The 27,850-nt window shown below is 49.1% G+C and overlaps 1 protein-coding gene across 1 annotated transcript; it reads left to right on the top strand.

Annotated features, from left to right (window-relative positions):
• Positions 1-46: 46 nt before the first annotated feature.
• XPNPEP2 (X-prolyl aminopeptidase 2) lies at positions 47-27,850 on the top strand. Its single transcript, XM_025431540.3, has 21 exons — positions 47-318; positions 2,796-2,872; positions 4,374-4,484; positions 5,633-5,696; positions 6,637-6,741; positions 6,990-7,076; positions 7,999-8,145; positions 11,001-11,102; positions 11,801-11,882; positions 12,183-12,378; positions 13,107-13,196; positions 15,049-15,158; positions 15,917-15,994; positions 17,131-17,202; positions 19,415-19,475; positions 20,744-20,813; positions 21,314-21,418; positions 21,857-21,916; positions 22,395-22,471; positions 25,733-25,822; positions 26,435-27,850. The coding sequence occupies exons 1-21, from the start codon at positions 270-272 to the stop codon at positions 26,627-26,629; spliced, it is 2,028 nt and encodes a 675-aa protein (XP_025287325.1). The 5' UTR covers positions 47-269; the 3' UTR covers positions 26,630-27,850.

The following is a 27,850-nucleotide window of genomic DNA, read 5'->3' on the forward strand; positions in this document are numbered from 1 at the left end:
CCTGGAGATCTTTGGACTCTGCACGGGGCGGGCTCAGGAGAGCCCACACTTCCCCACCCACCTGGACTCTTGACTCCCGGAGCCCTCAGATACAAGAGACCAGAGGGGGACTCTCCATCCATCTGGCCGGACGCCTCCTCCCCATCGCCGGCCCCAGCCTCCTGGCTGCTCCTGCCCTGGGAAGGCCTGGAGGAAGAGGGCAGGGAAAGAGCCCTTCCTCCTTCTCCCCCGTCCCTTCCATCCACCCAGCACCAGCATCTGGAGACCCCATGGCCTGGGCTCGCTGGGGCTGCTGCCCCTGGCTTGTCTTCCTCTGTGGTATGTGCATCCTGGTCCCTCCCTCCCACACCGCCACCGGGAGGGCAGGTCCAGCTGGAGAGCAGCTCTGGCCTCTCCCCTCTGGGCTCAGAAAGGGTTGGAGTAAGGGCTGGGGCCCAGGTTGTCCCTTTTTTTCTTGGTCCTCCTCTCTGTCTTGAGAAAGAAGAATCCCAGGGCCAGTCCTTGGGGGCCCTCCAGACTCAGGTCAAGTCTGGCTTGGTACCTTTCCATTTCTACCTGTTAAAGAAAAGATGATTCTGGCACTTGTGGAGAGTGAGGAAGACTTTATGCAAAACTATTGCAATAAGGGCATTGCAATAGGGGAAAAAGATAGAGCTCAACTCTAAACACAGCAAAGATGACTGAGGACTCCCAATCAGTGAACTGGGGTAGGGGGGTGGGGAGGGGGACAGTGGATGGAATATTACCAAGAGAAGACAGCAGGGGTGGGGGTTCTTGCTGAGGATTCTCGCTGAAGGCAGGCCAGGGTGAACAGCTATTGAAGGTGAAGAATGAGGAATGTGATCAGATAGCAAAGGTGATCAGGTATTAAGGGTGGGGGGATGGTCTCTAAACTGGCTTAGCAAGATTCTTACTGAGGACTGGCTGACGCCTTGCCCAGTAAGGACAGGATGGACACCGAAGGACATAAACAAAGTCAAGTCCAAGTAAAGAAGAGGCTCAGAGGAGCCTAGCTAAAGTTCGGTCCCTGTCACTCCTATGGTGCTGTTTGCCTCTTTGGTCACAACTAGACTCCCAGCTCGATGCCCCCCGACCCCCACTCCACCTCCAGCCTCAGAGAGGCCTCCCTTCCCTTCTTCCTCCGCTCATTCAGGCAGCACCCCATTCCTGAGCACCTCCCCGGTGCCAGGCTCTGGGCCAGGGAACACAGAGAGATTCAGCTGCAGAGCCTGCCCTTGGGAGCCATGGTCCTGGCCTCAGAGAGCAGCAATCTGGATGTCCAGAGGGACACAGGTTGGCTGAGTCTTGCTTCTTACGTTGGCACCTTAGCATCACTGTTTTGCCAACTATCTGTTCCTACAGAAATGGGATCATTTTCTTATTTCAACAGTATGGGTCTCATCTCCCCTTTGAGTTTATGAGACCAAGAGAGCCAGGCAGGGCATTTCTAGTGTTAGATGCCCAGCCACCCTCCTATCTGTAGCTCAACCCACTCAGAAGGTAAAAGCATAGTGTCTCCCCATGCCCAGGCCCCCATTACTCTCTGAGATCTCCCCTAAAGGCAGGGGCTGGAGGAAAGGACTATCAGTGACCACAGGCTTTTTAGGCTTTGAAGGCCCAGAGGCTGGAGGACTAGCCCAGTGTCTGGCACACAGTAGGTATTTAGGAAATGCTTGCCCTGTGAATATTGGGTGACTCTCCTTAGGGCACACCAAATTTGCGGCAGAGCCCAAATTGGAAACTAAGTCTTCATATGCTCTCTCCTTTCTGGGGCACCACCCTTCCGTGGTTGACTTTTTGTACTCTGATGGCCCGGGTTCAAATCTCTGCTTTACCACTGACTCACTGTGGCAAAACTTGGATGAGTTACTAAACCTATCTGGGCTTCAGCTTCCTCCCTTAGAGAAAATAGAGGGTAGGGGTGCCTGGGTGGTTCAGTCGGTTAACTGGTTAATTGTCTGCCTTCCAATCAGGTCATTATCCCAGGGTCCTGGGACAGAGCCTTCCTGATCAGCAGAGAGCCTACTTCTCCCTCTCCCTCTGCCTGCTGTTTTCTTTGCTTGTGTTCTCTCTCTCTGTCAAATAAATAAATAAAAGCTTAAAAAAGGGAAAATAAATGGTAATACCCACCTCACAGGTTTGTTGCAAGTATAGAATAAGATACTATAGATAAATTACTGAACTCAGTGTCTGGTACATAGTAGAAGACCTTTAAATGCTAAGCTACCTTTCCCCACCAGGCGACGGTGTCAGATTGGGATTGATTTGTTTTATGTATTTAAAATGGGCCTGGACTGACAGCCAGAGATTTGGATTGTAATAAATGGTACAAGTGGGCCTTGAATTTAAGTAAACCCAATATATATAAAATTAGATTTATAGAAGGGTAAAATGAAGGTGGGGTGATTATTTAGCGAGATCCTCTAGAGCATTTCAAAGAAAATTTGATTACAAAAATTTAATTTACACACAACGGTTCGGTAAACCCTGAAAAGACCCAATTAGATTAGAAGGGAAAATTGATTTAATGAGCAATAAAACCCTTGCAAAAGTGGCAATCACTTGTCGATGAAACAGGTTTCTTTGATTGTGACCCAGGGTGCCATCCCATTCCACCTAATTTCCTATGAAATGTGATTATTTTTATCCTCAAATAGAGTTGGACAGCGCTGCTTGTTTCAAAGGATGGAGGCCCGATGGGGGACAGGGAGGGCGATTTGGGGAAACACGTCCCTGTGCTCTCTAGGAGCTCACTGGTCTCCAAGTGACCCTGGATTTTTCTCCCCGGTTTCTAGCTTTGGGTGCCTGGGGCCACCCAAAAGCAGTGAACCTGACAGGAGAGGATGTGAGAAACTGTTCCATCAGCCCTCCGGTAAGGACCCACCCCGGCCCCGCCCCCCAGCTCCGATCTCCTCCCCATCCCCCATTGGCTCAGTCGTTAGTCTCTCCCTCTAACCAGGCTTTCTCCTGACTTCCGGACTCTGGGGCCCCTGTTTCTGATTAACATCCCTCCGGGCGGGCAGCACATTCTCAGGTGTCTGACACCCAACCCCCCATCCCTCCCTCCCTCCCACTCCCCCCACCACACCGCCCCCCCCCCATTCCCACAGCAGGTTATCTACTTCCGGCCTGGGCAGCCCCAGGGAAGGGGGAGGGCACCAAAGAGGGTGGAGGCCTCTAACTAGCCTTTGGCTGAGGCTAGGGAGAGGCAAGGAGGAGGATGGGAGGAAAGAAAACAAAAGTTCTAAAGGAACAAAGCGGAGGGAGGCACAGAAGAGAGAAGGAAGTAAGACAGAGGGCTAGAAAAGCCACGAAAAAAAGTATGGAAAGGACAAAAGGGAGCCCTAGGGTGTGACTAGGAAGAAGGCCCAGCATATTGGAGCTGAAAGATAGGCGGCAGCTTCCTAGCTGGAGACTAGTAGATTCTTTCCACAATCAGAAAGAGCTTCCTCGGGCAGGGGCAGGCCAGAGGTGAAACCTTGTGGCCTGCTTGCAGTTCACTAAGGCTTAGGGCCAATGGGGTGCATCTGCTTGCAATGTCAACTTTATGAGACCACTGGGGCAGGCAGGTGGGTGGGCAATCCACGTTGTTTTTATATGAAAACAAACATGGTTATATCATTGAATAGAAGGTAAAACGAAACAAAAACCCCACACAGTTTGTTTTAAAGATAAGGCAGCCTTTTAAGAAATGTCTGGCTTAGAGGGGGATCTTTCTGGACAATGCTGGGGCTACTTATTCACTCTCCTCTGCCATTTGGGACCAGTGAATGGAAACTTGAAAAATTCCCCAAGGTAAGATTGCCAGATGAAATACAGGGCACCCAGTTACATCTGAATTTCAAATAATAAATATATGTTTTAGTATAAGTATGCCCCAAATAGTGCATGGGATATACTTATACTAAAACATTATATGTTGCTTATCTGAAATTCAGATGTGACAGATGGATATTCTGAATTTTTTTTTATATTCTGTATTTTGATTAGCTAAGTTGGCAACCCTGACTCCAAGGTATCCAGAGAAAGACCGTCCCTCTAGCCTGGCCCAGTGCCAGGGCTCAGATCCCTGCAGTTCTCACCCATGCCCCCATCCCAGACTCAGATTGCATATTGCCACAAGGAATTCCTCTCCAACTTCTTCAATGCCTCCATCTCTGCTCGGCCCAGACACCTTAATGTAGACTAACCTGTGACATCAGCTGCCAACACCCCCCACCCCATTCCTCTCCAGGCTGACCCAGCCTACCTGCCCTATAACACCTGCCTAAGGAGAGACCAGTGGTACCATTGGACGCTGGGACCCAGGCACCATTCTCTCTAAGTAGTGTGTGTCTCTGTGTGTGTCTTGGTGTCTTCCTGTCATCTGTCAGTACCTTCCAGTTACTGCGGTCAATACCACAGCGCAGCTCACGGCCCTTCGCCAGCAGATGCACAACCAGAGTCTTTCTGCCTACATCATCCCCGAAACGGATGCCCACATGGTGAGGGACAGCTCCTCCCCCACCCTTGCCCTCTGCTGTCCTAGGTCAACCATCAATGGGGACAAGCCACAAACCAGAGGCCATTAAGGCTCAGAAGATGAAGGCAGACAACGGATTCAAAAGGCAAAGGGAAGGAAGTAAGGGGCTTGGACATGGGAGTTTTAGGGCAGCTGAGAGAATGTATTCCTTTACATTAGGAGAGAAGACACTACTAGATCTCCTTGACTTCAGGCAATGAAACTATCAACAAGTTCAGAATCGATTTTGATCAATTCCTAGATGGCAGATCCATAATGAAAGTTTAGAGTACTCTGGCCCTTTGAGGTTAAAGTGTGGGCTAGGAATTGGACTGGAAGCATTGTAACCTTCCCTTAACCTGGTTGGTGGAGCACTGGAATGATCCAGAGGCCCGGGCTACACGAGTTTGGGGTGTAGATTGGGGGAGGGGAGCAGATAAGAAACAAGATGGTCTGAATAAGAACTGCTTTTCCCAAAGTAGCACCCCTACCCACCCAGCCCACCCTTTCCCCACCACTGGTTCCACCTCCATCCCATCCACCTTTCCAGTACTAGCCAGTTTGGAAGAGAGGGGATTTTCAGTATTAATAAGATTGCTTGAATTTGTTTTCCCACTTTGAGTAAGTGCCTCAACTTCTCTGAGACTCAGTTTTCTCTTCTGCTAAATGGAAATATTGAGATCTGCCTCAAGGGATTATTATGATCAAAATACAATAATGTGGGAAGCCCTCTGCAGAAATTATTTATGATGTATCCAGTGTACTGTACTAGCCTGGAGAGAGGCAGGACAACCGGAGGAAAGAACCCAGAAGGACCCAAAGACATGATCCTAGACTGCACGGAGTTTACATTCTGGCCAGGGAGATAAGATTCTCTGACTGTTCTGCCCAGTGCTGGACTATAGGATTTAGACTCCAAGAAATCCAGTTGTCCAAAAGGAAGGGGAGATCCTGAGATCTGGGGGTGTGATAGAGGACTTCCTGGAAGAGGTGCCCAGTGTGCCTGGACTTGTAGGACTGGTCGAATCCATCCAGACAGAAAGAACCAGGATGCAGTGCGGGGTCTTCTGTGAGGAGAGGAATGTCTAACTCCATGAAAAAAAGCTAACGATGGTGCCATTGATTTCCTAGAGTGAGTACATCGGCAAACGTGACAAGAGGCGTGCGTGGATCACAGGCTTTACAGGGTCTGCAGGTGAGAGCCATTACCCAGCTCTTTATTGTTTCTGTTGGGAGACCCAGACATGGTCACAGAGGCTCTGATATGGCCAGTTCTCTGAAGCCAGGACCCTAGGACCTAGTGTCCAGAGGCTCTGCTTCCCCTCTACTACTCTGAAAAGGGTCACCAGGGCACACATCATAGCCCATCAGTCACACTTCTGCCTGAGGCAGATGGCCCTCCTGGCTTTGTTGCTGTGCTTGTGGCCCCTGCGGCAGCCAGGCCTAGCTTAGCACACTCTGGGCCTCAATTCCGGAACAGCTGCTACTTCCACATCTAGCAACTGGGGGCCCACTAATTCCCTTCACATGCTCTCACTTGGGGACCAAGTTTTACTTAGCTGGTCCTTTCTCAGATGTCACCTCAGTGAGCCAAATGAGACACCAAATAGAGGCCCTTTATGGGATCTCTGTTTCTGAAGAGGCCTCACACCCTGATCTTGGCCCTTGAGTGAAATCCAAGCTTCCCTCACTGGTCCTTAAACATTCCTTTCCTGGGCTCCAAGCTCCCTTGCCTTACCCATTCTGGCCACAATCACTGGGTTTGGCTTCTCTGCGTCTTCAGCTAAGCTCCTGGTTTCATGTCCCTATCGGCCACTGAGTCTTGATGCTATAGTCTAGATGGCTACCACACCATCTTTCCTGAGAGAGCCTACCTGCAGCATTGACTGCCAGAAGTGAACTCCATTTGTCCCTCCTTAGGAGAGGCCCTCAACACAAAGCAGAGATGCCCACGCTGGCTTCCCTCAATGCTCTCCTTAATGTCTCCCACCTCACTCCCTTGCAGTGAAGGAGAGCAGTTCTTTCCAAAGGCCCCTTGGGACATCCTCAGAGTCAGCACCATCTCACCTATGCAACCCCTAAAGCCACCTTCCTCACCTTCATCCATGCCTCCAAGTTTCTCTGTTCTGTCCCAGGCACAGCAGTAGTGAGCATGGGGAAAGCAGGTCTCTGGACCGACAGTCGCTACTGGACCCAGGCTGAGCGACAAATGGACTGCAACTGGGAGCTGCATAAAGAAGGTAAAAGGGGCGCACATCCCCCAAGCTCTGAAGCCTGGACTAGGTTCTAGAAGGCACAGGTAAGAGTATGCATGCAAAGCCATGGTGGGCCTCTGTGGGGGACTCTGAAAATCTGAAGCTGTCCCTAAACTTTGAAGCTAACATCAAGGAGGACAGATAAGATGGGACTGTCACAGACAGAAGTCTGACTGTAGGGCCTGGTGCTGGCCCTAGAGGTGACTCCGCATTCCTTCTTGTCTCCCTCTCAGTTGACATAACTTCCATAGTCACCTGGCTCCTCGCTGAGGTTCCCGCTGGAGGGCATGTGGGTTTCGACCCCTTTCTCTTCTCCATTGGTATGTTATTCCCTCATTCCTGTATTTGTTCACACCCATGAGGGTGACTCAGCCCCTCTGGGATGTAAAGAAGCATACCTTGGTAGAAGGAGAGGCAGGATGACCCTAAAGATAGCGTGTCTGAAGTTGTAGTTGCAGGATATTTTGCAACAAAGATTGATTCATGGATTGTGAAATGAAGATATATTTTTAAAAATGAATGCAGATTTTAAAAAAAAAAAGTCATGAGTACAGAGAGCCAACCTAGAAGACTCAGGGAATAATTAAGATCTAGCAGACAATAGACCAGGATGTTCTTGAACCCAGAACCAGCTTCTATACTCTGGGGCTCTCTGCCAGTTGTGGCTGTAGAATCATTTGGTAGCCCTCTTCTAGAAGGCAGCTTGGAAGGTCAAAGGAGACCAGTGGGTTTCTGAGCAAAGAAGCATAGTCCCCCTACCCCTGCCAAGAATACAGCTCCCTGAGCTCTGGGGCCCCAGCCAGCTGGCCAGCCTGCCCCTAAGGGTGGAGTCTTCATGAACATGAACCAAAAAACGACCCCCCCCCCGAGAACTGGCTTCTTTACCAGCCTTTCCAATGGCATGAACATCACCATTCCTTCGGGATATGGTATTGATACTCATTTAAAATGGAGAGTCCTGAGAAGAGGGCCCCCTGGCCACTGGCAATTAAAAAGATAAGCCTAGCCAGTTGGCCATGGGCAGTGTTGGGTGGGCCCCGGGGCAATCAGGCTTCAAAAGCAGAAAGAGGAGGCTGAGAGGACATACCCCAGGAGGACCAGACTGCTTGGACCTGCTCTGGGCAGCAGAAGCTGCAGGAATACAGTGGGAGGCAAGGAGACAAGGACTAATTCTGCCTGAGTCACAGTGTTTGCGGAGGTATAAACAGGCAGGGTACAAGTGACGGCTTCCTGTCTCTGCAGGTTCCTGGAAGAGTTATTACACGGCCCTCAAAAACTCTAACATACAACTGGTGTCCATCACAGACAATCTTGTGGACCTGGCATGGGGGTCAGAGAAGCCTCTGTTTCCAAGCCAGCCCATTTATGCCCTGAAGGAGGCATTCACAGGTGATTCCCTGAGCTCGTTCTTCCCAGCTTGAAGGTACACAGGTCCCCACTGCTGCTCCTTTGGCTGAAAATTTTGTCCTGGGAATTACCAGAGCAATGGTTCTCAAACCTTCCTGTGCACCCAAATAGTCTGGGATGCTTATTTAAAAAGCAGATGTCTGGGGCCCCTCATCTCAAAGAGCCTGAATCAAAGGTCCTCAGACCGTATTTAGAAAATGCTGGAATAAGTAGTGTTAGGATTTGAAGCAAGAGGGAACAGGAAGAGAGGAAACAAAGGAGTCAGAGCAAGATGAAAAGAAAAAAAAGAACCCTACCCCTTTGAAGAGAAGGAAAAAACATGATATGAATTGTCTGTCTGGTTGTTGACTTCTGGCCCTCCTGTGGTATGACTGGGGTCAGGTGAGCCAGGCTGACAAAGGAAGTATATAACTAAATTCAAGGTCAGTCCATGGTACAAATTAGGGTTCAGATTTTGGCCAGACCACAAAAGAAAGTTAACTGACCCCCCCCACCCAAAATTCTAACACCGATAATGTTCATTGATGTCATCGATACCATCTAAAAATGTCATAAAAGAACAGCATTCTCTACAATTCTGGTAAGTAGTATCTAAAATCCTGACTGGACCAGGCTACTGATGATGAATCACTGTCTTGGCCACCACCACCCCTACCTCCCTAGGATTTCTGAAAGAGCCAATGGATGTGGATTCCTAAGAATATTGGGCAATCCAAGAGGCCCGTCTCCGCACGCAGGTCCATGCACATTTCTTGTTTGAAAAGGAGTCAAGAAAGCAAGAGGGGAATTTCAAAATAGCAAGGCTGATGAAACAAGCTAAAATCGTGCCCAATTTTCTTTATCCATTCTGATATAGCTCGTAGAATCATTTGGCATCTCAAAAAAGTTTTTAAGGAAACTTGCTATCCAGGACTCTGCCATCATAAATAAAACACATCCCTCTCAGATAAAGAAGGGCGCAGTTATGTTGGGAGGGAGAGGAGATAGAGAAGGGAAAGCTTCCAGGGACCAAGGGAGAATTCACGTGGGATTCCTTATGGCCCACAAGTGATGGAATGCTGAGCCTTTATTGATGGCTAGTCTTCAAGAAAGAGCCAAAACTGGGATTGGAAGTCCAAGAAGACTTCTTGAGTCCCTAAGCTTACAGAGACAAGAGAGACATTCTCTCCAGCAACAGATAGTCTTTAAAGGGGGCAAAGGGCAAAGAGAAGACTGTGCAAAGTTAATCAAAGATATCTGTATGCATCAGACAATTTAAATTTGCCTTTGCTTGTTGTCATGCAAATGTATCACGTTCATAAAACTTGATAACATAATTCTAAGTGAAAGAAGCCAGAGGGATCCCTGGGTGGCGCAGCGGTTTAGCGCCTGCCTTTGGCCCAGGGCGCGATCCTGGAGACCCAGGATCGAATCCCACGTCGGGCTCCCGGTGCATGGAGCCTGCTTCTCCCTCTGCCTGTGTCTCTGCCTCTCTCTCTCTCTCTCTCTCTCTCTCTCTCTCTCTCTCTGTGACTATCATAAATAAATAAAAATTAAAAAAAAGAAAGAAGCCAGAAAAGGCCCCATAGTGCATGGTACCATTTGTATGAAATATCCAGTAGAGGCAAATCCATAGAGATGGAGACAGAAAGCTGACTAATGGTTTCCAAGGGTCTGAGGGGAATGGGGAATGGCTGCCTTATGACTACAGAGTTTCCTTATGGGATGATAAGAATGTTCTGGAATTAGTTCTGGAGTTAGATAGTGGTAGTGGTTGCACAATCATGTGAATGTTCTTAAAGCTACTGAATTGTGCATTTTAAAGTGATTAAAATGATACAGTTTATGGTATGTATATTTTACTACAATAAAATAAAATAATCCTTAAACAGTATCATACCCAAATCTCTGGCTCTTGTTGGATAGTTTTTACCTGTTTGCATGAAGTTTTTTTAAATAGCATTAAGTTACTCATGCCTAATCTCTGAGCCCAACCGGGATCCTTAATGTTTAGTACCTTCTGCCAGCAAATTCTGAGCCGTGCCTAGGGACAGACTCTTCATGTGCATTACAGAGAGTAGGGATAAAAGATGAAAACTAGAGCCAAGGTACAAGCATCCTGGGAAGGACAGCTCTGAGGCACAGAGTTTAAGGACAAGTCTGTGGACTGACATGTTAGCAAGATAGTCCAGGGTCCATATCAAGTAAGAGGGTGAGCTGTGTGATCAAACAGACCTGGGTAGAAATCTCAGCTCTACACTTCACTAGCTGTGAAATCCTAGACAGGTCACTTTTCCTCCCTGAAGTCTCAATATCTGTAAAATGGGTTAAATAAGGATTAAGACAATGTTCAAGGACCTGTGGTTAATTAGGCACCAGGTTATTTCAAAAAAAGAGGCTTGAACATGACCAACCCTTTGCCCTTCGACTAAGGCTGCTCTCTTGGAGCTGTGTTCTGCACACCTATTTATTGATCAGAAAGTTACAGCAGACTTACCATACACCAAGACACCATCCTATGTGCATTACAAAGAGTAATTCATTTGATCCCCATAACAACCCTATAGACATAGATACTCTTATGATAATCCATCCTCATTTTATAGGTATGCCAAATAAGACACAGAGGGGTTAAGTAATTTGTCCAAGGTCACACAACTAGTAATAGCAGGGACAGAATTTGAACCCAGACAGTAGGTTCAAAGAGTCGTGCTACACAGTCAAGAGTTTGTTTGGAGAAAGTTTTCTATTGCTTTGAAAGAAATGGAAAACGATTGCCCCCAGGGAGCACTATCAGGAACAGAGTGCCAGAGGGAAAGTCTGTCACTTATGCTTTCTTTGGGCTCCTTTACTTCTAGGGAGCACCTGGAAGGAGAAGGTATCTGACATCCGCAGCCAGATGCAGAAGCATCGCAAGGGCCCAACAGCCGTCCTTCTGTCGGCACTCGATGAGACAGCCTGTGAGTATGGACTTGTGGACACGGGTGGGCACTTGAGTTTCCCCAATCCCCAAGCCTCATGGCCCTGCAGCACAGGACTTCTCCCCTCAATCACCATATAACCATGGGGTCCGTGAATTCCATGGCCATGACCTGTGGGAACTAGGAGAATGAGGGGGCAGGAGATCATGTCTGCTGAAGAAGAAAACCAGGAGGCCCAGAGCCAGCTGGAGCCAGCCCACAGGCCATCAGAGGAATGGGCTGAGCACAGAGGCAAAGGCTCTCTCACAAAGAGAAAGAGGCCCAGCTAACACCTGCCATCAGCCTGGCCACCCAGCCAGGGCATCCATATTCTCCCGGCTTTGGCACCCAGTGCAGCCTGATTCTATCCCAATGTGGCTCAGGGCTTCTTACCTGACCCCGTTTCTGAGCTTCAGATTCCACTGGGAATCCACCGAAACTATGCTGATTGCTGGCTGGATATCTTCGTTTTTCTGGGACAAAGGGTCCACAGCTCTCATCAGTGCCTCAAAGACGCTGCCCCCCCCCCAAAAAATAAAACCTGAGAAACATTTCAAGGCAGATGTGCAGGCAGACTGCTGGGAATCTTTGGTGGGAGGGAGAGGGGGTGGGCAAAGCAAACTGTGAGACAAAGGTGTGACATATACTTGCCTCAGGCAGATCAGCCTCAAAAAGTCTCCATCAATTTTCTTTCCCAGGGCTCTTCAACCTTCGAGGCAGTGACATCCCTTATAACCCCTTCTTCTATTCCTACACACTGCTTACAGACTCCTCCATCAGGTACGGCTTTTCCTTGGCTTGCTCTCTGGGACTTCTTCCAATTGCCACCCCTCTCCTGCCACCCCACCTACCCTGCTCTAATGTGCAGCCTTCCCAAGAGCCTGCTGCCTGCCCCAACAGGATCCTCTAGGAAGCCTCCAGTCAGCTATTCCTGACCCCTTGACCTGAATTCCCACCTACTCCAAATTTGGTCTGCTTGGCTCCTTGGTGCGGTTCCTCTGACCTCCAGGAACAAAAGGACTCTTGTCCTTCGCGTTGTCCTGTCCCTCAGGACCCTCCTGGTCCTCCCTCCTCATGCAGGCTATTTGTAAACAAGGGTTGCCTTGACTCCGAGACCCTGAAGTACCTGAACTCCAGCTGCTCGGGCTCCATGTGTGTGCAAATTGAAAATTACAGCCAAGTCCGTGGCAGTGTCCAGACCTATGCCTCTGGAGACGTGAAGATCTGGATCGGGACCAGCTATACTACATATGGGCTCTATGAAGTGATACCTCTGGTCGGTTTGCTGAGCTCACCCCCTGTCTCCCACTCCAGCCCTGATAATTCTCAACCTAAAGTGGGGCCACAGCCTCCCAGCCATTGAGGCAGTTGCTCAGTCCCCTTGCTAGGGCTCCCTGGGAACGGATGGAAAGAGAGGGAGCAGATGTCTATCCACAGAAAGATTACCGAGGAGACTAGACGGAGTACAGCCTGGTAGAGCAGAGGCTTTGAGGTCACCAAACCTGAGACTGAATCCTGGTTCTGTCCTGAACTATGTAATGAACTTGGACGAGTGACTTAGCCAGTCTGGACCTCTGTTTCCTCATCTGTAAAATGGTCATAAGAGTCCTGACCTCAGAGGAGTTGCTCCAAAGATATTAGAGGAGATAGTACATGTAAAGCCCAGTGTCTAGCACACAGCAGGCACTCAGTAAATGTGTATTTGTTGTGATACACATGCACAAAACTCGCATTGTTAGAATAGCCCATTGACTAGCAGAGGCTAGGCTCTGATCCATCCCAGAGCGCTACCAGGATCCAGGGGCAGGGAGGCAGGGAGGGAAGGTTAAGCTGGACACAGAAGACTGGGAGAGACCTAGGGAGCCAGAAAGCACAGGAAAGAAAAGTTACTGGCAATCTAGGGAATGGCAAGTCTCCCCTTAGCTGGGCTTTCCTGCCAAACCTTTCCAAACCCCACTGTACTCTGGAGATGCTCCCAGATCTCTTCCTCTCTGCCCATGACAGGAGAAACTCATAGAAGATACCTACTCCCCAGTGATGGTGACCAAGGCAGTGAAAAACAGCAAGGAGCAGGCCCTCCTCAGGGCCAGCCACGTAAGTCACAGGCAGGCAGTCCAGCCTTTTGGGAACTCCTTGCCTGATGAGTTAGGAAGGAGACCCTGCCAACAAACCTGAAGAAGCTCAATGAAACATAAAAGTGGACACCAGGCTCCTGGACACCCACCTGTGCTTCACTCCCTTATTCCAAGCCTGGTACTGTGGTCTAGAGCCTGGGCCCTGGGGCTAGAGGTCTGAGTTCAAATCCCAGCTCATCTACCCACCTCCTGGCTAGTTACTTTACCTCTCTGGGCATCAGTTACTTCATCTGCGAAATGAATATCATAACAAAAATCTACAGCATAGGGTTGTGGTGAGGATTAAATAGACAAATTAACATATATGTTATATAATAGATAATATATATAAATTATACAAGTAAAATGTAATTAACATTTTAATTATAATATATAATTTATAATCAGATATAAATATGTGTACATATATACATTCACATACATATAATAAGTATAGACATATAAATAGAAATGTGGACTTATATAAATGTATAGTGAGTATATAAATTATATAAATATATGAGGGTATTATACTGAGTGAAATAAGTCAATCGGAGAAGGACAAACATTATATGGTCTCATTCATTTGGGGAATATAAAAAATAGTGAAAGGAAATAAAGGGGAAAGGAGAGAAAATGAGTGGGAAATATCAGAGAGGGAGACAGAACATGAGAGACTCCTAACTCTGGGAAATGAACAAGGGGTGGTGGAAAGGGAGGTGGGCGGGGGATGGGGGTGACTGGGTGACTGGCACTGAGGGGGTACTTGATGGGATGAGCACTGGGTGTTATGCTATATGTTGGCAAATTGAACTCCAATAAAAAAATAAAAAATAAATAAATAAATTATAAAAATAAATAAATGATTATACACATATAAACAGAATTATATAATTATATCAATAACATATAATAAATATAATTATACTGAATCATAGGTAGATAGATAGATAGATCTTTGATCACTGCCTGGCACATTCCCAAATGTTAAATTAAGTGTTAGCTATCCTGATTTCCCCACCAGGGCAAGAGGATGGCTTTTGGATATTTCTGTTCAAATGAGAAGAAATCGCCTAATTTTACAAAACTTTTTCTTAGAGAAAATTTTAAGCATATACAAAAATAGAGAAAATAGCATGATAACCGCCAGCCACCCTCCCTTGGCTTCAACACTTTGCAGCTTGTGGCCATTTAGTTTACTACACTGCATTCCTTGCCTACGCACTCCTACCCTCTGCCACTGGCTGGTTTTATTTATTATTTTTTTAGATGATTTTATTTATCTATTCACAAGAGACAGAGAGAGGGAGGCAGAATAATGCCCTCAAGGTCCATCCATATTGCCTATTTCATGATGGCTTATTTATTTATTTATTTATTTATTTAAAGATTTTATTTATTCGAGAGAGATGCAGAGACACAGGCAGAGGGAGAAGCAGGCTCCCTGCTGGGAGCCTGATGTGGAACTGGATCCCAGGACCCTGGGATCACGTCCTGAGCCAAAGGCGGAAGCTCAACCACTGAGCCACCCAAGCATCCCCACTGGCTGGTTTTAAAGCAAATCCCAGATACCATACAGTTTCTTCTGTCAACACTAGTATCTCTAAATGATAGCACTTCAGTAAGTATCTCTGAAAGATAAGAACTCTTTTCAAAACATAACCACACTATGATCATATATAAATTTTAACAAAAATCCTTTAATATTATCAAATAGTCAGGGAAAGCCTCACGTGTGTAGAGCTCAGCTCCCAGGGCAGCCACCTGATCTCCTGCTCCCAGAGCCCCGGCTGCGAGCACTTGTCAGCCGGCTTCTCTGCTTGCTGCCCCAGGTGCGGGATGCCGTGGCTGTGATCCGTTACCTGGTCTGGCTGGAGAAGAATGTGCCCAAAGGCACGGTGGATGAGTTCTCAGGGGCAGAGCTGCTGGACAAGTTCCGCGGGTGAAGAACCACCTCCGACCTTCCGGATGGACTATCTTTAAGTGTGGGGGGTGGGGGCAAGGAGGAGGACTTGGTCTCCTTACTTCGGGGGGAAGTCAGGCACTCCTTGTATTTGGGGGCCTCTCTGGAACAAGGAGTTGAGCTGGGCAGGGCCTGTTTGATGACAGTCCCCAGGCCCAGCTTAAAGCGGGACAACTTGAAGGGCCACCACCCATCAGTTGCCCCCTAGTGTCTGCTTCGGGCACAGACCCTCTCCCCCAGACCCCAGGAGTAAGGCTAGGGAGGGTGGAGGCTGGGTCAGGCCAGGTGGGGCTCCTGGACCACTTGAAAATATCCAGTTGGGGAGTGAAGTCCCCTAAGGGCATGCTTGGCCCAGGCTGTAAGCAAACTGTAGGTTTGAGGTGCAGGATGCTGCTCTGGGGCTGGGGAAGCTTTCAGACATAAGGAGCTAGGTTTCTTCTTCATTCTTGCTTTACCACAAACTCACTGTGGGACAACGGGCCTTGATTGTCCCATCTGTAAAATGGAGGTGGAGGGGGAATAATTAATGCCTACAATCCCTCCTTGTCTGACCGTGAATGCTCTGTAGCTGACAGACTGGAGCCTGGGAAGATGGTGCCAGGAGGTGGGGCTAGGAGAGCCAAATGGAGTCTGGCTGAGGAAGAGGCAGCCATGCATCATTTGCCCTGATCAGATACCCTGGGCCCAGCCTAGTTTCTGAACCCGTCTGTTGACCATTCCCGCCGTGTACTTTGCAGAGAGGAAGACTTCTCCTCTGGACCCAGTTTCGAAACCATCTCTGCTAGTGGCCTGAATGCTGCCTTGGCTCACTACAGGTACTTCAGAAGCAATTTTCTAGAGCTTGTGCGGTGGGATCCTGGGGGGCTGGGGGGCGGTGTGAAGGACGGAGTGCTCTGGGACCCAGGTCCACATTTACGGTTTGAGGCCATGGGTATTGTGGAGGCTCCGGGTGGGCAGCGGAGCTCAGTCAGAGACCCAGAGTCTTCTTGAAATTGAAAGGCCAAACGGTTGTTCACCACAAAAGACTGAGACTTTGTGAGCACACAGTGCTGAGGGATCTGGAAGGGAGTTAGGGCTGCTGCTGAATGCTTTTCCTTGGCTTCCTGTGAGTTATTTATATTAGCTAATTCTTAAAGCTCTCAAATACACAGGCAAAAAGGCCTGTTTACTCAGCCTGAGCCAACGAAGGTGGGCCCAGAGGCAGGCTAACCAGATGTTTAGCTCCATAGAAAACAGACACCTGCAGGACTGCCTCATGGAATTTGGGGGCCCAAGCAGACCAGAATGCCTTAGCCTGGCACGGGCACAGCAGGAAGAGATCAGATGCCCTCCATGGGCCAGTCTGCTCTATCCTAGAATTCCCTCCCTGGAGTCTCCCAAGCCTGCAGCTGCCTTGGCCCAGCCCCTTCTCCTCCACTAGAGAGTAACAGGGGAGGAACTCCTTGGCCCTACCAATTCTTGCTCTCCAGCCCCACCCTCGAGGACCCCCACCCCCACCCCGTCCTGTGTCTTGGCTTCTTAGGGCCCTCTGCTCCCAGAGGCTGCAGAAAGTTAGAGGAAGAGAGAGAGAAAGAGAGAAACAGAGAGAATGGGGCTAAGCATCTGGGTCCAGTCCCAGCTCCTTCTCAGCTTTAGCCACATGGCCTCCTGCAAGCCCCTGAGACTCTGCAGGCCTGTGTCCCTTGTGTAGAAGGAGATGGCGGCACTGGATGCTCTCCGAAGCTCTCTAGGCTCCCGCATTCTGGGCTCTTTCCTGGGGACCAGGACCTTAATTGGTGAGGTACCAGATCAACAGATGTGCACTGAGGACATTAGTGGCATCCATCAAACACTCCCCCAGGGCCCGTGGGGAAGTAAGGGGTGAGGGGGTGCCCCTGCTTCCACTCAGGACCCCCACCCTGCCCAGTGCAGGCTTAGGCTGCTCACTTCTCAGTGGTTCTCCCTTTCCTAGTCCGACCAAGGAGCAGCACCGGAAGCTGTCTTCAGATGAGATGTACCTGCTGGATTCCGGGGGGCAATACTGGTATGTATTCCCCACACTGCCCTGGCCAACTACCTCAGCTTAGGCACCCAAGGCCCCCCAAGAGCCGGCTGCAGCTTTCCCTTCCCAAGTGTGAGTCCTCTGAGAAAAAGGAGAGCCCTGGATTGAATGATTGAATGAGCCTGAGCATCATTCCCATCTTCACACTTGGGGACCCCTGCACAGTGGGAAACACACACAAGCCAAAACAGTGGGGCTGCCCACGCAGCACCTCTGTGAGAATCAGAAAACATCTCTCCTTGCTCAAGTAAAATGTTTTTGAAGCCAGCATATTATGACACAGTCTGAACAGCCATGCTTAGCAGCCCTGCCTGGCTGCACAAACACCGCACCCATATTCTCACCTACTTGTGCACACCCCAGACACAGGCCCCATGCCACCAGCAGCATGCATTCTCCTCAGTCACTTCTCCCCACACTGCACAGATGAGGTAACCATGTCTGGCTGGAGTGGGGGGGGTGAGATTAGGCCTCCAAGAGCAGCAGGCAGGTAAGAAGAGCAATTTCAGGGAATGCCTGGAGCACAGGAAACAGGGCACACTTATCAGCATGGGTATGTGTGTGCGAGTAGATATGTGTGAGTGCTCTTCTGAGTGTGCACATGACCATGCAGAACTACGTAGGAGGACCCTGTCCCCCTGCTCCAGCATTCCACAATCTGTATATCCACCTGTGTGCTCTCATTGAAATTCGTATATAACCATAAAGTGCCTGGGACCCAACTTTAGATGTGTTACCCTTGTACAATGAACAACCTGAACACCCAGACAGAACAACCATGCAAAATAGACTAACCCCAGTTTTCCCAAAAGTGTGACCAATCATTCACACAGAAGTTGAGATAAGATGAACCAATAGATTATTTTCCCCTTTCTCATCTAGGAAGCAAGTGGATTATGGAAAGCTTGGACAGGGTTGGTGCAGGGAGGAAGGAGTGTACTGAACTGATGGAGGACCAAGGAGTCATTTCAAACTGATTCCCATTCTCTATCCTGTGGAAATGGTGAATGTGCTAATGAGAATGGCTCTTGTTCTGAGCACAGCGTCACCAGCTTGGCATTGCATGTACTATGTACTTGAGACGGCCAACGTGCAAAGAGGAAGTGGATTTGTGGGGCGTTGCTGGATTGGGGCATGCTCAGATCAGGGTGAGGCTGGGGAACTGGTCACCTCACTTCCTCTTCTCTCCTTCTAAAGAAGTCTGCCACGCCTTGTGACCTGCTCCCAAGGAGGAATCCCCAGGGCCCTGGGGCCATATTTCCCCTCCCCTTCCCTGGTGGTGGCCACAGGGGCCATCTGAGGGCACAGCTGCCGCTGGTGGTTGAAAGTCAGACTTTTTGGTTTCTGGCTTCAGTTCCCTGGGACTCTAAGCAAGTCCTTGGATCAGATCCATGTTTACAAGGAGAGGACTGTGTAGAGAGTCAGCATTTGTTCCAGGCCTGGCTTCACTGAGGTTCAGGAAAGGAGATGGCTCATGGCCTCGATTGCCTCATCTGGGAAATAAGGATAACGCGGCCTGCTCTGCTACCCTTCCCAGGGAGCTGCAGGAGTGTTCTAGAAATGGTAAATAACCGTGCGAATGTGTAAGAAAGAATATAATGATCTCTCTGAACCTCAGTTTCTCCGCTGGTAAAAATGGGACTTCCCCTCCCTCCTGCCTCTCTGAAAGCCTAGAAGAAAGATTCCTTTGAAAGCCAGACTGACACTCAGCAGTTGAGGGTCTGTCTTTGGCTCAGGGCATGATCCCTTGTCCCAAGATTGAGTCCCACATCAGGCTCCCTGCATGGAGCCTGCTTCTCCCTCTGCCTATGTCTCTGCCTCTCTCTGTGTCTCTCATGAATAAACAAAATCTTTAAAAAAATAAATAAATAAAGCCAGACTGACCCAAGAAACTCTGCTTTATAAAATGGCCAAAATAGGTTTGGGGGCAGATTATGTATGTTGCAGATCAGGATTTTCAGACAACATAGCAATTTTGAACTTAATAGCTGTGCAGAGTCCCTTTATGCACAGATGCTGAAGATGGGAGCTTGAGAATGGCATCTGTGTTCTTCCTTTATCCCTAACTCACCTCCCCCCAACTCCACTCCTGCCACTTGAACCGCAGTGGAAAACACATGGGAAGCACAGGACCACAATCCCTACCCTCAAGTGTTCAGCAGAGCTATATATGTTGATTTTTCCTTCTCTGCAGGGATGGAACCACAGACATCACCAGAACAGTCCACTGGGGGACCCCCTCGGCTTTCCAAAAGGTAAGCATTGGACCCAGAATTCCCCTACCCACCTTTCCCCAAGGGACATCCAAGCAATCACTCCAGCAAGAGCCCTTCATTTTACAGAGGCTGAAACTGAGGCCCAGAGAGGTTAAGTAGTTTGCCCGGGGTCACACAGCAAGTTAGAACCAGAAAACCCAGGGCTCCTAGCTACTTACCCATAGATAGTTCAAGCCACCAGCAGGGCCTCAGCCCCAGTTCATCATCATTCCATTTCAGTAAATCAGTGAACAAATATTTACTTAGTGCTGTCTGTGTGCCTAGCCCTGTACGCAGCAGAAAGGAGGGGGAAAAGGCATTCCAGGCACTGAGAAATAGCACAGGCAGTCTCAGAGGTGGAGGTAGAAAGAGGCTGGAGGTTTTCAGAAAGCAGTGAGGGCTGGCCCACCTGGAGCAGAGGCTGGGACATCCTCTATGTGCCCCGGGGACCTTTGGGTGGGTGGGGAACAGGGGGCCACATTCGTGCATTCAGCAAGCAGACTGTGGCTCAGACATGGTGCTGGCAAGAGAGAAAAAAACCAGAGCTGGCCAGGCCTCAAGGAGCTCACAGTTTAGTGGGTTGCGTCCACTGCCCCAGGCTGTTGTACACAAGATGACAAGCCTGTGTGTGTGTGTGTGTGTGTGTGTGTGTGTGTGTGTGGTGAAAGGGATTTATCACATTGCCCCGAGGAGCAAAGAGGTCACTGGCAGCCCACTTCCCTCCCCTTATCCACAAGGTAAACCAGCCCAGCCAAGCAAGGCTGACCTGCCAGATTATGAAGCCCCAACCCAAACATAAGGCCTTAAGCAAACCAAAGGGTAATCATAATAGTGATAATAGCTCTGACCCGTATTTGAACATTTACTCTATTTGAAGCACCTTGTATGCCATGAGTCTACCTAACTCCTCTCAACAACCTCATGAGCTGGTACTGTGATCATTCTGTTACAAATAAGGAAACTTGCCCAAGGTCTCAGAGTTTGTGAGCGGCCAAGTCAGGATTCTAGCTTGGGGAGTTTGGCTCTCAGTCCACCACCATTTATAAGCGTCCCTTGGGAACCAGCCAAAGAGAATCATATGGACCAAGCTCCAGCTTTTTGATGGGTTCCCCTCAGCTGCCTCTGGCTATTTTCCAGAACCGGGGTGACCACACGTGAGCCTGCACCTCCCCCAACACAGCCCCCCCGTAGGCCTAGGCCCACACATAGCTGGAAACTCCCAGGATTCTCCTCTTACGCACCACGTTACCTCTCTCTCTCCTCATCAGGAGGCATACACCCGCGTGTTGATAGGAAATATCGATCTGTCCAGACTCGTCTTTCCTGCTAGTACATCAGGTGGGTTTTGGAAACCAGGCTGGACCCAGAGACTCACACCCTGATTTCACTGGACCCAGACTGCCACCTGGGAAGGCTAGCATGGCAGGAATTTTATTATCATTGCATCCATTGTATAGATGAGAAAATCCAGCCCAGAGAGTGAAAGTAACTTGTCTAAGGTCACACAGAGGGTTGTTGTTGGGAGAGCCACGTCTTGAACCCAGGCATATGGCCTCCTCAGAGGGGAGGGAGAGGTCACTGTGGGTTACAACAGTCATGGAAGGATTCTTAGAGGAAGCAGATTTCTTGATAGATGGGGAGAAACTCTAGTAGAGTCATCAGTCCAGGTAATTAGGTACAATGTAGGATGTGCTGGAAAAAGCACATGCTAAACTGCCTCCCAGGAGTGATTCTCCAAAAGTACCATCTTGGTAGTTAGCTCTGGGACAAGAGAGCAGGAAAGGGCAAAGCAGATAGTCTAGGGTTCAGCCAACTGACTGGGGCCATCTCTCTTCCAGGGCGAATGATGGAGATATTTGCCCGAAGAGCTTTGTGGGATGTTGGGCTTAATTATGGTCATGGAACAGGCCATGGCATTGGCAACTTCCTGTGTGTGCACGAGTGTAGGTGTCTCTTCTACGCTTCTCTGGGTCCCCCCCCCCATGAAGGACGTAGAACATTTCACAGGTATGGTAATGACTAAGACCCACAAAGATGCAGTGACTCACCCAGGGTTATCCAGCTGGTAGGAGGTGATGCTCCACAGGGTAAGTGAGAAATGGTAGCAACTGGCCCTTCCTGCTGCCTGCTTGGTATCCAGGAGGGCCTCAGATAGGAGTGGCAGGTCAAGGCCTAGGGGCTAGCTGGCATAGATGGCAGAGAAATAAAAAGCAGAGCCAGTCTGGTCCCCATAGCAGCCCCAGGTAGACAATGACGTGGTGGACAAGTGCTGCTAGAGATGCCCTAGGGTTCCCCAGTTATCTGGTCCTCCCCAGAGCCTGCTAGTTTCCAAGCTGGTGAGTATGGGAGAATTGATACCATGCTTACATCTCCTTTTCCAGGGCCAGTGGGATTCCAGTCTGGCAACATCCCCATGGCCAAGGGCATGTTCACTTCCATTGGTACGGCTCTTGGGTTCTTCTACCCCCTCTCCACCCTAAGACTGGCCCAGAACTGCAGTCTAGGGAGCACCAGCCTTCAGGGAGCTTGCCAAGCATGGACCCCTCTGGGGTCCAGCACTCCCAGCCCCAAGCACATTGTCCCACCCAAACCCTAAAACCCTTCAGCTCAAACACCTTATTTTGCCCTTGGGAGTTGGTTCCTGGCAGTCCAAACTCTGGAGTCTCCAGTCAAATGCTGGGGTAACAGGACAGTAGCACACCAGGAGATGGGAGTGCCTCGACAATTGAAGTAAGCTCTTAAGTCTTCCCTGCTGGGCTACAAGGCCTAGCAAGTTACCTCCGCGTGGTCCGTGGTGGGCCTGCCTGAGCCAGGGGCAGCCAGGCAGCTGGGTCCTCCAGCCACTCCTCGATTGGTACAGGAAACACGGGCTTGAATCCCCCTCCTGCTTAATACCACCAACATCTCTGTGTCTCTTAGAACCTGGCTACTATCAGGATGGAGAATTTGGGATACGTATTGAAGATGTGGCTGTCGTGGTAGAAGCAAAGACCAAGGTAAAGTGCTTCTGAGACAGGCTAGAGCTGTAGACATGGCAGTGACTGCATGGCAGTGACTTTGGAAGGTCAAAGGAAAGAGGCATTTTATTGATGGACATGAATTTATTTGGAGTTTCCTCCACTCCAGAAAAACCCCATAACTCAGAGTTTTTCAAACCTGTTTGTACATTATAATATCAGCATCAGCGGAAGAGCTTTTTGGTTTTAATGCCAATGCCCAGGTCCCACTCTAGACCAAATGAATCAGTATCCCTGCCCTAAGTCATTGGTTCTCAAGGTGCAGAGTAATCACCAGAAGAGCTTGTTAGATATAAAGATGCCCTATATTAGCAACCAACAGGATAAAATATCTGCATATAAACTTTAAAAGACTTATGTGGAGAAAATTGCTACAGAGGGGTATAAAAAAGATTTAAGTAAATGGTGCTCTCTGGAAGAGACACCTCAATATTATGGAGATGTCATTTCTCCCAAAATTAATCTGTAAATTCAAGACAACCTCAATTTCAGTGCTAAATGGATGCTTTTGTAATTTCACAAAATGATGGCAAAGTTTACTTGCAAAAATAAGCATGCAAAAATAGCTAGGTAGTTATGAAAACTCTGCAAAAGAAGATCAATAAGGGAAACTAGCCTTTTCAGATATCACCCCACACTTTGAAGCTGCTGTAACAAAAACAGTATGGCACTAGAGATGGGAGAGACGGATATAACAGTGGAACAGAATAGCTAATCCAGAAATACATCCTCTAATTTCTTTTTTTAAGAGGTGACAGAGGGGCAGAGGGAGAGGAAAAAAGAGAATCCTATCCAGGCTCCACACTGAAGGTGGAGCCTGATGCAGGGCTTGATCCCACAGCCCTGAGATCGTGACCTGAGCCCAAATCAAGAGTTGGATGCTTAGCCAACTGAGCCACCCAGGCACCTCCCCAATTTCTATAAACAAAATGGGAATTTAATTCATAATAAAGTTGGTGTTTCAAAACAGTGAAGACAAGAAAGATTAATAAATGGGCAGGGGGAACAAATGGCCAATCGTTGGGGGGGGGCTACTAAAGTGAAAAATAAATAAATAAAGTGAAGAACCTGACTGGTACCCCAAAATAAAATTCTAAATAGATCAAGATTTAAAGGTAAAACCATCAAAGATCTGGAAGAAAATCTATATTAATTCATTTATAATCGCAGGGTGGAAATGGGCCTTTCTATCCAAACCCCAGAAGCCGTGAAGAAAAAGATTAATAAATTAAATGCGAAACTGTCTATATAGAAGGGCGCCTGGGTGGCTCAGTCAGTTAAGCGTCTGCCTTCAGCTCAGGTCATGATCCCGGGGTCCTGAGATGGAGTCCTTCGTGGGGTTCCCTGCTCAGCGGGGAGTCTGCTTCTCCCTCTCCCTCTGCTGCTTCCTCCTCCACTCATGTGCGCAGGCTCTCTTTCTCTCAAATAAATAAAGTAAAATCTTTTTTTTTTAAAGATTTATTTATTTATTTATGATAGACATAGAGAGAGAGACAGAGAGGCGCAGAGACACAGGAGGAGGGAGAAGCAGGCTCCATGCCGGGAGCCCGATGTGGGACTCGATCCCGGGACTCCAGGATCGCGTCCTGGGCCAAAGGCAGGCGCCAAACCGCTGAGCCACCCAGGGATCCCCAGTAAAATCTTTTTTAAAAAATGTTTACATGGAAGCTATACCACAAACAAAGTCAAAAGATGTATGACAAATAGAGCATGCACAACAGGGAAAACATGCATTTCCTTCTTTTACCATGAGCTTTTTACAAATCAGTAAGACAAAAGCAGGGAAAACAGAATTAGAAACAGGCAAAGGACATGAAGAGGCAACTCACTAAGATCAATACAAGTGACCCATAAGCATGCAAAGATGCTCGACTTTATTCTTAAAGAAACACAAATCAAGTCAACAATAGATGACCATGTTTCACCTGATTGGCAAACAATGAGAGATTTTGATGATTCCCAAGACTGGTGAATCTATGAGGAAACAGGCCCTCTCACCCTCTCACCGTACTGCTGGAGGAAGTACAAATTGATACAATCTTTCTAGAGGGCAATTTGACAACATCCATCAAAATATCTATTTAAAATGCCTGCACCTTTCGTCCCAACAATCCCTCTGCCAGATATGTGTCTTCTGGATCTAGTCCCAGAAGGTCCCATCAAGATACATTGATGTGGATTGTAGCATCGATGGTCATAGTAAAAAATGAAGTGGAAACAGCTTAAGTATCCACCACTGATGAAATAAATCATCATCTGCATACTATGGGCCCTTACGCAGCCCTTAAAAAAAAAGAGTGAAGTAGGGACGCCTGGGTGGCTCTGCGGTTGAGCCGTTGAGCCTCTGCCTTCGGCTCAGGGTATGATCCTGGAGTCCTGGGATCGAGTCCCGCATTGGGCTCCCCACAGGGAACCTGCTTTTCCTTCTGCCTATGTCTCTGCCTCTCTCTCTCTCTGCGTCTCTCATGAATACATAAATAAAATCCTAAAGAAAAAAGAGTGAGGTAGCTATCCCTGTGCTAATATGCAGCGCTCTCCTACATTTACTATTAACAGGGTGTAGAGAAGGTGCAGAAAAGCATGTGGTAGGATCCGTTTTGTGTGGATTGAAACAGTTAATTAATGGTTAATTACCACATATGTCTTAAATGTTTTCAGGAAGGAAACCGGGCAGGGAGGGGACTTGCCATTTTTATTGGGTATCTTTTTGTAGTTTGAACTTTCAAAGCACAAACATGCAAGGGATCTCTGGGAAATGGGAATTATGGCCTATTCTTCTTTATACTTCTCTCTATAGATACATCAGTTGACAGACACAAAGCAGTTTGGATAGAGAGAGAGAAATAGATAAGGACATAGGTTAAATGGATATGAAAACCTAATAACTTATCTTTTAAATGTAGGTCCCCAGGCCTGTACTAGAAGGTTGTCATTCCAGTGGTCTGGGGGGGTGGACCCTGTAATCTCTGTATTTAACAAACCCCTGTGGTGCTATACACGCACACACTTAGAGATAGACAAGCCTAAAAAGCACCAGAGGTGAGGTGCTGAGTGGCAGACCCGGGTGGGGGGAGGTGGATGAGGGGATGGTAGGTTCAGACCTACCTGGAGTCTCAGGCTTGACAAGGGTCAGTTCCCTGTGCCCATGGCTTCTGAGTGGAGCACTCCCTCCTTCCCTTCAGCCAAGCATGTTCTACTCACTCAGTCTCCTGCTTTGCCACCTCCCCTGTGGCACCCCAGTATCCAGGGTCCTACCTGACCTTTGAAGTGGTGTCTTTGGTGCCCTATGACCGGAACCTCATTGATATCAGCCTGCTGTCTCCCGAGCACGTAAGTGACATTCAGCACTGGCCGTCTTTCAGCCCATAAGCTCCTGACTGCCTTCTTCCCAACCCTGCACCTCTCTTGCCTCTGCTCCCTCTACCCCAAGACTTTCTGCCACTTCTCCTCCCCTGGGAGGATCCACACTGTTGGCACACACTGAGTCATCCCTCCTCTACCCACCAGAGACCCCAAAGCTTCTAGAACTCTCTGGTCATACCAACCTGCCAGGTGGTGAACTCCTGGGGAATCTGAGACTGAATCTCTGGACTCTGCCTCCTCAAGTCCTAAAATAAGCCTTGGTCCCTTCTTCTGTAAAATGGAATTAATAATGCTTGCCCAACTTTCATTCCTGGGCCTGAAAGTCACTCCCACCCACACCCACACCACGAGGGTCACTGTGACACTAAACAGCCACTGTGGTGAATTGCCTCTGAAAAGCCCCAGAGAATGCCTGTGACCTGACGACGGCTGGTGACCCATGGTGATCTGTGCACTCCCTGTGGGCACCTGGGCCAGGGTGGGCAGCCGGAGAACCATAGGGCAGGACTGGCTGGCACCAAGACCTCATCTCTTGGCAGCTCGGCCTGGGGAGGCCCTCACCCCTCCTTCCCTTTGCAGCTCCAGTACCTGAACCACTATTACCAGACCATCCGCGAGAAGGTGGGCCCAGAGCTGCAGCGGCGCCAGCTGCAGGAGGAGTTCCAGTGGTTGCAGCGACACACGGAGCCCCTGTCTGCCAGGGCCCTGCGCACTACCTCTTTGGCTCCTCTGTTGGTGGTCTCCTCTCTTATCATCCTCGGCTGGAGTGTCTAGAGGCTCAGACTGGCTGGCCAAACCTCTAGCTCAGCAACCCTCAGCCAGCACCACTCACGCCCCAAGAGCCCCCACCAGCCCATTGCCCAGGAAACCACTGCCTTCAGCCTCCTTTTCCGGAACTAAGCCCCAGGGACACAGGGCTTCTTGGCCCCAGGCAAGCCCCCTCCAGGCTTGTACACCTCACCCTGGGCTCCCGACCCCCAGCCCTGGGATAGGAGAGCCGGCTAGTTGCTTTCCTCCTGTGAGCCCAGTAAGCCCAACCTATAACCTAGCAGAGGGTCTTACCACCACCCCCACGCAAAACCAATCTAAGGCAGTACCCTACTCTCAGGGACTCCATGGCCTTGAAGAGCCCCACCCTATCGCCACCTGCTGGATATAGTCAGAGCTATTCCTACCCCTACCGGCTCCCGACTTGCTGGTCTTTCCACACCCTTGAAGCTGCTTCTGACCATCCCAACCTGCCCTTGGCCCTCCAGTGCCCTCCTGGCTGCAGTCCACAGGCTGAAAGAGCAAGGGCTGCCTTTAGGCTCCTTGCTGTGACTGGAGAGGGAGAGGAAGGGAAGGTGGCTGAGTCTTCTAGTTGCATACTGCCACCAGGAAGGCCAGCCAGACAAGGGGCATGGACAGCAACCTGCCCTACATGTGAGCTCATCACTTCTAAACCCTGGGTGGGCTCCATGCCAATTGACAGGACAGGGAGTGAAACCATAACAATTTGGCCATGGGGTAGGAGGGAGTATGGGGAGGATTCTGGAACATGACCCTACCCAAAGTTGATAACAACCTCAGCAGCAGGGCCCAGTCACTATCCCTGACTTGCCAGCACATGCGGAACTCTTTTAAGTATCCAAAATGCAGCTAACAGTGACAAGGCTGTCAAATCCTCCAGCATCCTTGGATGGTCTTGAACCTGTGTGGGCTGGCTGAACCTGTGTGAGTCTGCTTTCCCCATTTTCCAGAAAGACTTTCCCCATTTTCCAGGAAGACTGAGCTCCAGATGGGTGGGACGTCTCCAAGGACACACAGTATTTGGTTGGGACCTGGTGGAGCACCATGTAAAATCCTTTAGCATACCTCCCAGCCCTTCCCAAAGTCACTGAGCCTGCTGTTGGGGGCAGGGCAGAGGGGAGGGAGGGAGAGTTTTCTTTGGTCAGCCCTGCCGTTAGCCACCTGGGCTCACATCCTGCTAGATGCTTAAAACAGCATGGCAACGAA

Source organism: Canis lupus, chromosome X (assembly GCF_003254725.2).
Source record: "Canis lupus dingo isolate Sandy chromosome X, ASM325472v2, whole genome shotgun sequence".
NCBI lineage: Eukaryota > Metazoa > Chordata > Mammalia > Carnivora > Canidae > Canis > Canis lupus.